Below are 12,183 nucleotides of genomic sequence, written 5' to 3'. Positions count from 1 at the left end.
TGCAGTGGTGCTCACATGAGTGGGCCCAAGCGGGCAGTGCGTTCCACCAGCGGTCAGCCTGGCACAGGCGCATGGAGATGAAGTCGCCAGTGCCTGCTTTCTCACAGGCCAGGGCCCCTGAGCAGCCAGGGATGAGTAGGAGATCTAACAGCCTGACAGTCTGACAGCAGAGGCAGCATTCGGCCTGGGGACTGATGAACGAGCAGAAGATGGAGGCTTAGGCTTAGGGACCCTACCCGTATGATTTTGTGTGCCGAGCCTCTAGTATTAAAGACAAGAATAACGCTTTGAGAGGATGACAGCAAATGTCAAAGACTTCACTTTCCTTCTGAAATTAAGATTAGTGCAGCAGTCAGTAAAACAAAACATTTATTTTGTCCCAGTTTAAGATAAAATGGATTTTCTTTTTCTTTTTATATTTCATATTGAGCTAAAGAATAAGGAAAGCCAGGTCTTAATAAATGCCAAGGTAATAATTTTATAACACAGGCAGTAAAATATGTGTGAATGCTATTATGTGGTTAAGAAGTCTATGAAGATGTACATATTTTGTAAAGCAGTCAACTCATGGAAAGGTACTGATGTTTAAATGTGAAAGTTGAGTTGTCAGTTGGAAAGGAGAAACTGAGATGTTGGTGAGAGAGAGATTGTCAGGAAAGCAGTAGAACATTTCCTGGCCATGCGTGCAGTCCTTCGGATCTGTCACAGCCATGATGAACCCCACAACCATCACCGTGGCACCGACGGGGAGCATGACACAGGACATAATCTTATCGGCGTGTGTCCTCGGTTCCTCAGACAGTTTCAGATAACATGCTGATGGGATGATAAAGATTAGGGGAGCTGCACAAAGCACACCCTGCGTATTGAAAATGAGAAATGAGATAAAGTTATCTATCGAATGGGACATTCCTTGGACAGTTTTTAAAAACATTTACATAATATATTTGTCATTGCACATATTAAAAGTTAGGTAGGTTTGGTTAACTCAAAGGAAAGAAAAAAAAAATCCCCAAATAAATTTAGAAATAGGGTTGTTTGTTTTCTAGTGGCATATTTACAAAAGAGAGAGTGAAATAAGAGTAAATATATATATATATTAGATTAAAGTATAATTCAGTAAAATAAATAAAATTATATTGAATAAGATAAAATAAAATTATTAAGACTAGAAAGATAATCAGAACATAAAAATGATGGTAAAACTGACTTCTGGAAAACTCTTGAATTTTTCTATATTTTCATTATATCATAATACCTTATACAAATTATTCTATATCTACTATTCCATTTAAATCTAAAAGATCTCTTTGTCATTGTGTTTGAGAGGAAACTATTGGGATGCATGTAGGGCATATCATTTTTTTTTTTTTTTTTTTACTTGAGTTTGTATAAAAGTAGGAGCCTATTTGAGAAAGAATAACTATAGCCCTAAGGGCACTCAACATGAAATCATATTTCTAAATCATCTTTTAAGTAAAATGAAACACGTTAATTACCCTAGAAAATTGACAGTAGAACCTAAATTGTTACAGAAAACTGTAGAAGAACCAAGCAATACTTAGAGAGATGGAATTACATTTATTCGCACAGGTCCAGAGGAAAATGTCTCTCAAATTCTGGGCCCCAACATGGAGGAATTTTCCCTGTTTATATGTTTTTACCTTCTTTGTCTCCCAAATATGGGGTATTTTCGGCATCCTTTGCAAGTTCTTAAAGAGCCCCTATGTGCTGGGGCCTTGAGACCTCAACCAAAGGCCTGGCCTGGTGTCAGCACTGATAATTTTGTCCAGGGAAGGTTTAACAGCATCTCTGAAGTGGGAGTAGTTTTATTACCCTTATTATTTAAGCATTTATAGAAGCCAAATAGAAGGGTTAAAATTTCAAACAGCAGTTTTTATATAAGATGGATGCTTCAAAATGATTGTGACTCATTTGCCCTCCCCAACACTAGCTTGTGGAGAAGTCTAACCTGAGGGGAATGTCAGATAGAAAATTATGAGTAGTGTTTATCTAGCATACAAATACCACTAAGTTTTTTACTTCAAAGGAAAAGAAACTTTCCTCTGGAAGAGTCCAAATTTACACTGGAGACAGATTAATAGATAGCAAGCAGACAGCTCTGGTTTAGGGGAGGGATATTGGGATGGTAGAGAGATTAAGCAAAAAAGAAAAAAGTGAGAGAACTCATGGACATTGAGTCGGGAAGGGAAGAAGGAGGGGAAAGAAGGTGCAAGAATGCATAGAGAGCTTAAATGATGATGGGGGGAAAAATAAAAATATAATGTTGCCCAGCTGTGGCATCTCACTGGTTGAGCATCAACTTATGAACCAGGAGGTTACTAGTTCCATTCCTGATTAAGGCACATGCCCAGAGTTCAGGCTTGATCCCCAGTAATGGGCATGCAGGAGGCTAAGCAATGATTCTTTCTCAACATTGATGTTTCTATCTCTCTCCTTCTCCCTTCCTCTCTGAACAATAAAATATATTTAAAAAAATAAAATAAAAATATAATGTTAAAATTTAAGTCATTTAATAGATTTACTAATTCTACTAAATGTTAATTACTATATATTAAACAAAATATGACACATTAATGAAATATAATTATATAACAAACAATATTCTCTTAAGCCATAAAACACAAATTTTTTTTCATAACTTATATTCAATAGAAATGTGACATTAGGTTTAAAACTAAAATCAAGCTTTCCATAAAATTCACGTTTTGCTATATTTGAAAAAGTTATAAAATTTGTAAATAAACAGAAACATAGAAAGATGAATATAATGAAACCTTATATACATATAACTTATGATCTAAAATATTTTTGACTACACAGTATTTGGGTAATTTTAAGTTTGAATTTTTTTCTAAAATTTTTTTAGCCCTAGCCAGCAAATGGGCTGAAGGGTCCCATATTCAATTCAGGTCAAGGGCACATGCCAGGATTCCAGGCTCAATCCCCAGTAGCAGGCATGCAGGAGGCAGTCAATCAATGGTTCTCTGTCATAATTGATGTTTCTAATTCTCTCTTCCTCTCCTTTCTTTCTTAAATCAAGAAAAATATATTTTTAAAAAAAGATTTAAAAGATTTTGACACAACTGTAGTTATTTGGTAAAATCATAGAAAACAGATTTTGAAGGTGGTTGATGTAAAACATTTTATACCCTAAAAATAGATTTAAAGAAAATATTCTCTTCATATCACCATTTACTAAAATTACTGGGTTTTATAATAAGTACCATTCTCATACCAGAAATATTACAACTATGATTCCCAAAGTATATTTATTTATTTATTTATTTATTTAACAAAAACAGAAAATGTACAGAGGAATGAAAATTAAAGAGGATATGTTATAAAATCAGACTAGCCAGGCAGTATCTAAAAGTTTGGGGATGAATAGGACTGACCACATTTCATGGAAAGTACAATATTTCTACAGTCAGAAATATAAGAATGAGAATCTACTAAGAGGTACCAAATTGTGTTCTAATTTAAAATATATGGATAAGCCAAACCAGTTTGGCTCAGTGGATAGAGCGTCAGTCTCAGGTTCGATTCCAGTCAAGGGCATATATCTTGGTTGCAGGCTCATCCCCAGTGGGGGGTGTCCAGGAAGCAGCTGATCGATGTCTCTCTCTCATCAATGTTTCTGACTCTCTATCCCTCTCCCTTCCTCCGTGTAAAAAATCAATAAAAAATATATTTTAAAAAAATTAAAAAGAAATAAAATAAAATAAAATATATGGATAATACTAGAGGCCCAGTGCACAAAATTCGTGCACTGGGTGGAGTGGAGGGAGGTGTTCCTCAGCCCAGCCTGCACCCTTTCCAATCTGAGACCCCTCAAGGGATGTTAAACTGCCTGTTTAGACCTGATGCTGATGGGCAGTTGGACATCCCTCTCACAATCCAGGACTGCTGGCTCCCAACTTCTTGCCTGCCTGCCTGCTTGACTGTCCCTAAGCGCTTCTGCCTGCCAGCCTGATTACTCCTAACCACTCCCTTGCCAGCCTGATCGATGCCTAACTTCTGCCCTGCTAGCCCAATTGCCCCTAACTGCCCTCCACTACCAGCCTGGTCACCTCTAATTGACCTCCCCTGCTGCCCTGGTTCCCCCAACTGCCCTCCCTTGAAGACCTAGTCCCTCCCAACTACCCTCCCCTGTCGACCTGATCACCCACAACTTCCCTCCCCTGCTGGCCATCTTGTGGCGGCTATCTTGTGTCTACATGTCAGCAGCCATCTTTGACCACATATTGTGTGTTGTAGTGAAGGACAATTTGCATATGACCTCTTTATTATATAGGATTCTTAAGTGTTAAAAAAGCAGCAGTTAGACTATATAGCTGATGTTTGCACTGGAAGAAGGCCAGTTGGGTATCTTGCCTAGGTAATCATTACTTCATTAACATATGAAAGCCTAGTCTTGCTACTGGTTGTTGTGAGGACCCAAGATCAAGGGTAAAACGATGGAGCAGTCCATCTAATCCTCATAAAGAAGGGCAGTTAATTTAATCTCTTTAATATGGCCATCGTTCAGAATACACCGCTGGGTTTGGAATAATTTTTTGAAATTGCTTGATAGGACATAAAAATACCATAACTGTTTCCTAAAGAGACAATAAAATATAGCCTTATTTATAAAGCCAGGACAGCATTTCCTTTTATAGTAATACTGTTTATGCCAGGGCATTTTGCAGTCTGCTGTAGGGAAATAACAGAAGGTATTAAAGATTTTTATTGGCAACACAGATGGGAAAAGTATCTGAATTCTCCTACCTGAATAGAAACCTCTCAAATGATGAAGTGAAGCTGAAAACTAAATAAAAGAATGCTTTTACATTTCAACTTTGGACTCATGAAATGTGTTTCTGAATCTTAAGAACACACTCTGCCTGGGGAGGGCTTTGTAGCTTGAACCATGGCCTGCTCACCCTCAATGGCTGGCTCTCCACACCTGGGCTCTCACTGGGCAACTGGCGTACTTTTTCCCTCCCACTGTAAGATGCACACAATGCTTGTTGGGCTGGTTACTCTGGCCACGGGCACCAGCTGCTTCATCATTTCTCTTTATGCTGCTGCAGGTGGGAACCCCTAGGGCCCAATTAACACTGATGCCTCTTTTCTCCAATGACAGCACCAGTGTGAGATGCTACCAAGAATGGGACTTACATTTATTTTACTTGCTTCTAAAAGGAGTCCGTTAAAATCAAGGATGAGTTTGCTTTGGAAAAACTTGTCATTGTTGTCTATTGCCATGAAAACTATGAAATTAAAGGGAAGCTAAGTTCTAAATGAGGTTTTGCTTTTATTAAACAAGAAATGTAACCTTGAATAATTTATTCTATTTTTTTTTATTATACTAAGTAACAGCATTTCAATAATTTTACAAATTGAAGGTCTGATTCTATTATACATCTCATCTGTGAAGATCATTATTCTATTTATTGATGATTCAGAAGCCACAATAGAAAATAATTCCTAAAGTATTATGATTATTAACTAAGATAAAAGCAATTAGTTAAAAATTATTAGTTTAAATGCAAAGCTTTTAGTCCCATTTTATTTCATCTCATGGTATTTATTTAAACCATTATTAAAATTTATCCTATATATTATGGATTACTCTTACTTGTAAACTCAATGCATAGATTTTTTTTTCAATGCATAGATTTTTAACTTAAAAAATGAATAGGGAAACGAACATATTTATTTTACATAATTCAGTGCCCATATTTTGGAAACCTCAGACTAGCATAATGATTAAAAACGTGGGCTTTAGAGTCTGAACACCTGTGTTCAAATGTTGTAAACACGATGACATATTTAATCACTTGGTGCCTCAGTTTCTTCATCGGTAAAATTAATGCAGATGAAGGAAAATAGTGCATGCAAAATGCATGACACAGAATAAGTATGCAATACACATTAACTCACAGTGTCATTCTGAAATGGAACACAGCATGCTTTCATTACTTTTAGTACTGTATAGTCCAGCCTGCATTAGTTATTGACAGAAATGATGCCTAATGTGACTCTATTAAACATGACAAATGTCCACACAAAAGTAAGTTGAGTGAATACCTAAATATGTTATTTGTTTACCAAAAGACTTTTCATTGGAAAACATATGCAAAGGTGGTCTGAAAGAAAAGGAGATCTTAGATTTTATTAACATACAAAGTGCTTTAAAACTAGTATAATGGTGTTGGATTATTGGATAATAACAGAAAATTTAGCACTCTTCTTTAATTATTTTTTATGAATGTCTATATAACTAAGTTTTTAAAAATCTTAAACCTACAAGATGTTTTAAATTAAAAAAAAAATAGTCCTCTACTGCCAGCTCAGATCTTGACTTTATAACAGATATTCACGGAATATTTTTCTCTGATTACAATACTAGAATTCTATCTTAACCATAAAAAAATTTTCAACATAAGTACAATAGAGAATATTTAACGGTTGAATGCTTACTATTTGTTATGTAAGTGTCAGAGAGATTAGTAATTAATAGAAAGTAATGGTCAAATTTATAAAAATAAATCATTCCTGAAGAATAAGTAACATGTGTGTGGCTTGGTGAATGTAAAGGCTATAAAAAATTGTTAGGCTATCAAGATGTGGTGAGTGGCCAGGCAGTTGATAAACATATTTTCTCTCATATCAAAATCCTATAATATTTTTAAAAAGTGAACTCAAATGAGACAGGTCATGAAATAAGAAATAACAGAGCTGGTAAGTATTATATTGATCATCTCCTCAGCCTAGTTGGCAGATTACTATTACTGTCAACACAAACAATTTTTTAAAAAAGTATTTATTGGTTAATTTTAGAGAGAGAGAAACATCAATTTATTGTTCCACTTAGTTATGCATTCACTGGTTGATTCTTGTATGTGCCCTGACCAGGGATTGAACCCACAATGCCAGTATATCAGAGAAGGATGCTCTAAACAACTGAGCTACCTGGCTAGGGCCCTAAAATATTTTATAACACTTAATTTCTTAGTGCTACATTAAACAATGTCCATTGTGTCCAAGAACACTTGTGGAAATGTTCACACAAAAGTAAGTTGAGTGAATACCTAAATATGTGGTCCCCAAAGAGCAATTACCCATATAGTAATTTGAGCACAATGATCTTAGCACTGTGCCATATATGTGGATGATGAGGAAGGCAGTAAAATTAATTCTTGTCTTCAAAGAGCTTATAATTTGATATAGAAGGACAGTTTATGGATGTCTAAACAGTACATGATATATAAATTAGTATATTAAGATAGCAGTTATCCATCTACATAAATCAAGGTTGGAACATGAAATGATTTGGGGTGTAAATGGTGCTGGGAAATTTTGTCAGATACATGCAAAAAAATGAAACTAGATCACCAACTTATACCATACACAAAAACAAACTCAAAATGGCTAAAAGACTTGAATGTAAGATGGGAAACCATAATGTAAGATGGCAAACCATAATTCTACAAGACTCCATAGGCAGCAAAATAGCAGACATATGTCGTAGCAATATCTTTACCAACAGAGTTCCTAGGACAATGGAGACTAAGGAGAAAATAAACAAATGGGACTACATCAACATAAAAAGCTTCTGCAGAGCAAAAGAAACCATCAAAAAAAATAAGGAAACCCACTGCATGGGAGAACATATTTGCCAATGCTATTGCAGGTAAGGGTTTAATCTACAAAATTTACAGTGAACTCATACAATTTAACAAAAGGAAGACAAATGATACAATAAAAAAAATGGGCAAAGGATCTAAATAGACTTTTTTGAAAGAAGACATACAGTAGGCCGAGAGACATATGAAAACATGCTCAAAGTCACTAATAATATGAGAGCTGAAAATCAAAACTACAATGAAATACCATCTTACACCTGTCAGAATGGCTATCATCAACAAATCAACAAATGACAAGTGCTGGAGAGGATGTGGAGAAAAAGGAACCCTTGTGCACTGTTGATGGGAATGCAGACTGGTGCAGCCACTATGGAGAACAGTATGGAGATTCCTCAAAAAAAAAAAAAAAAAACCTAAAAATTGAACTCCCATTTGACCCAGTAATTCCACTTCTAAGACTATATTCCAAAAAACTAGAAACACCAATCAGAAAGGATATATGCACCCCTATGGTCATAGCAGCACAATTTATATTTGGAAACAATGCTAAGATTTGGAAACAAATTAAGTATCCATCAGCAGATGAGTGGATTAAAAAACTATTGTACATCTACACAGTGGAATACTATGCTGCTATAAAAAAAAGAAGGAACTTTTACCATTTACAACAGCATGGATGGAACTGGAGAGCATTATGCTAAGAGAAATAAGCCAATTGGAGAAAAATAAATATCACATGATCTCACTCATATATGGGATATAATGATCAACATAATTTGATGGACAAAAAGTAGATCCATAGACAAATGGCAGGTGAGGTGGGGGTGGTGGTTAGAGAGCAACCAATGGACTTGTATGCATGCATATTAGCATAACCAATGGACACAGACACTGGGGCTGTGTGGGCTTGCCTGGGGTGGGAATGGTTGGGGGGGTGGTCAATTAGGAGAAAAGGACACATATGTAAAACTTAAGACAATTAAAAAAATTAAAACTAAATTTAAAAATGTTTTGGGGTGAACCTACTAGGCTTTGGCCTATGCAAAATGAGGAAGTAGGTAAGGTTACTTTGAATTTTGTCCATTTCTCCCATGAGCTTTCTTTCCACTGAGCCACACTGGCCAGGCGGCTCATGAGCTTTCTTTCCATTGCTGGTTGAATACATGGTTCCCCAGTCCTCTGTGTTTGGGAATATATTTACTCCCTACTTTCCACATACACTGCTACAAGAAAATCTGTAAAGTGTGTTCCTGACTAAATCTCCCACTGCTTTTGCCTGGAACTTCAAATCCAAGTGGCATCTGGAAGGAACAGTGTCTTGGACACTGACAATAATACCTTCACCTATCTCTCTCAATGGAGTAAGTAAATAATGACTTGGGATCCCATCTATAAAAGTCAGCCCTCCATAATTCACGATTAATACATGTTAAGTGCTGTGATTCTGAGGCATTATTTATGTCTCACCAAAGGACATCATTATCCTAGTTCCACAAGGTAAAACCAAGGAGTCATTCTACTTCTCTGTCCCCCTAATTGAATCTGTCACCAAATCCTGCCAATTTTTTTCTCAAAAACATCCTTGGGAGTTCATCTACTTCCCTCTGTCTTCTTTATTGCCTATATAGCAGCTGAACTTTCATGTTTACCTGTGAGGTTGTTAGTTCCATGAAAGCATGCATCTTTTCTGATTTTCTCCCATTGCTATATCATTATTATATGGCACACGGTGATTATTCAATATATACCTGTTCAATGAATAAATTAGAAGCTGCAATTGACCTTAAATCTGTGTACAGATTTGTACAGAAATGAAAGGAGAATAATAATTATAAGAAAGAATAAACATAAGCTAAAGTAACTAATATGACTTGTAGGCCAAAAATAAGATGGACTAGAAATGAGGGTAGATTTTGAATAAATGGTAAATAACTTTCCAGGGAAGGCATAGGGTCAGATTATAGAGGCAATAGAGTTTATGGGAAAGGGGACATTTTTAAGCAGGATAAACTGAAAGGAAAAGTTAAATATGTATTAGTTGAAGCAAAAAAGCCAGTATTAATTCATATGTGATATAATGAGGACCCAAATTAGGAAGGTAGCAGTAGGGTTTACAAGAGAAAGTTTTAGAGACAGAAAATTTTTTTTTTAAAGAAAAAGAGCTTGGATCATTGTCAGTGAATGTGGAGCATGGATATCACTCCCTCCACATATTTTAATTAATTTTTCTAGACTTATTTTTACTTGGCAATGAAATTCCAGGTGCATTAATTTATAGCTATTTTAACAATATCTACGTATTATAGGAAATACAATATGAAAAAGTGCTCTAAACCTGGGTGTTTAAACATCAACCACTTTGACATTTTGGATTGGACAATTCTTTGACATGGGGGCTGTCCTGCACATTGTGGGATGTTTAGCAGCATCCCTGGCCTCTAGCCCATAGATGCCAGTAGCATCTGCCTACCCAGTTGTGACTTCAAATGTGTCTCTAGCCCCAGCCAGTTTGGCTCAGTGGATAGAGCACTGGCCTGCAGACTGAAGAGTCTCAGGTTTGATTCTTATCAAGGGCACATGCCCCAGTTGCAGGCTCTATTCCCAGTAGGGGGCGGGCAGGAGACAGCCTATCAATGATTCTCATCATTGATGTTTCTATCTCTTTCTCCCTCTCCCTTCCTCTCTGAAATCAATAAAAATGTATTGTAAAAATACATCTAGACAATGCTAAATGTCCCATGGGGAAGGAAGGGAAAATTTCCCTCTGTTGGAGAACCACTATTCTAAAAGTAGAGTCCCATTAAATGCATAATATCATCATTATAGGAAGAGATTAATGGGAGTCTGGGGGAGGAGGATCTATGTAATTCTTTCAGCAATAAAGATTTTTTTAAAAATATCATTATTATAAATAGTTACTATTTAAAAACCAACACATTTTAAATTTACTTCAGAAAGTGAATTTTTGAGGGAAAATTTGAGGAAAACACATCTTAAGTTAAATCTAAACATCATTTTTAAAGGGATGTTTAGAGTGGAAGGAGTAAACCTTTAAATGTACTTACATTGAGTTCTAAAACTATTCCAAGGCAATCAATCAGCACTGACACGAGCGTGGCTATGGTGATGATAACCACTGTTAGTATTACGTGGAGCACTGATGAAAGATTCCCACCAAAAAACACATTGGCAATTACCTGCCAAATAAACAGATTATTTAGAAAGGGATTCTCAGACACATGCAGGATTTATTAAGTATTTCATATTATGGTACTTAGGGATATATAAAATACTGCCAATCAAAATTTAAGCCATACGAATGTTGTACATTTTTCCAAATACATACATAGACATACACAATTCAAAAACAAATAGTTCTTTATTGAACTATTTGTCAGGCAGTACATAGCACACTAATGTGTGAATAAATATATTTCTCAACTGTAAGAGAGACTTTTGAAAGTTGCCTATCATTCTTCCTTGAGTCCAACAAGGTTACCTCTAAGACAATCCACAGATGCTATGGAGATTATTTGATGACCTCTAAGAAAGGAGTTACCATAATTTTCTTTAATGATAATGGATATGTAATATCCTTTACTGACAGGAAATTAGTTTTATGTCATCTAAATCTTATTTGATACAAGTTAAATCTATTTTCTTTAGCCATTCCTCAACATAAATGGAGAAAAATTGATCACCATTTTCCACTGATACTTAGATTAGGAAATCAATCAACAGTTAACTATTTAATATGTCCTATACTGTGATATGTCGGCAAAGAAAAGATGATTCCTATTTTAATTGGAGTGATCCAACCAATCTCATTAAACAAATAGTGATCAATTTGTGTCAGGATAAAAATGAGCAAATAGAACTTAGAACTAGAGGGGCTTTATTTATCTAGATCTGTCTTCCTTATAGTAATGGGTTTTACAAAATTTCTGAAATGTGCTTGTTCTACCTTGTCTTGAGGTAGGGCTTGAAACATGGATAGGATTTGGAGCAGAATTATAAACTGATGCAACAGTGTGAAAAAGAACAACGAGGTAAGAACAGGAATGAAACCTATGAAGGACAAAGAGGAGACAGTCTGAACAGGGTGGTGACTGTGCCACAAAAAACATGAGGCAAGAATTGGAAATGGTAGGAGATTGCCAGAGGGTGGGGACATTCCCAAAGCCACTCTCTAAGCTGTGATAAGTAAACGCCCTGAATAAGTAACATTCCCCACAGAGGCACACCACTGTAACCTTGGCAATACTTTAATGGGGATACTAATAACCTTTACTCATTTATGGTTTTACAATTGGTAATGTCTTTCCAAATGTTAACTTGTTTAAGATTCATGTTTATAGAGGCCTCTATGACAGAATTGTAATTGTGGAAAGTCACTAGTGAGGCAGGATAGTGAGACACGCTTTTGGACACCCTTATATGCAGCTGGCTACTTTACCTATAATTAAAAATGGCTGTGATTATGTTTTCATCAAAACATTGTGTGTGTGTGTGTGTGTGTGTGTGTGTG

At 35.8% G+C, this 12,183-nt stretch overlaps 1 protein-coding gene across 1 annotated transcript in view; it reads right to left on the bottom strand.

Annotated features, from left to right (window-relative positions):
- Positions 1-462: 462 nt before the first annotated feature.
- Positions 463-12,183, bottom strand: part of SLC38A11 (solute carrier family 38 member 11) — a 50,095-nt gene continuing 38,374 nt past the window's right edge. The window contains exons 11-12 of the mRNA XM_036422183.2: positions 10,721-10,852; positions 463-859 (exon numbers count right to left, since the gene is read on the bottom strand). Of these exons, the coding sequence (XP_036278076.1) occupies positions 566-859; positions 10,721-10,852 (426 nt within the window). The 3' untranslated portion in view covers positions 463-565. The remainder of the gene's footprint in view (positions 860-10,720; positions 10,853-12,183) is intronic.

This window comes from Pipistrellus kuhlii, unplaced genomic scaffold (genome assembly GCF_014108245.1).
Source record: "Pipistrellus kuhlii isolate mPipKuh1 unplaced genomic scaffold, mPipKuh1.p scaffold_m20_p_7, whole genome shotgun sequence".
NCBI classification, from domain to species: Eukaryota; Metazoa; Chordata; class Mammalia; order Chiroptera; family Vespertilionidae; genus Pipistrellus; species Pipistrellus kuhlii.
Note: the sequence above shows the minus strand (reverse complement) of the source record. Positions and strands in the feature narration are given on the sequence as shown.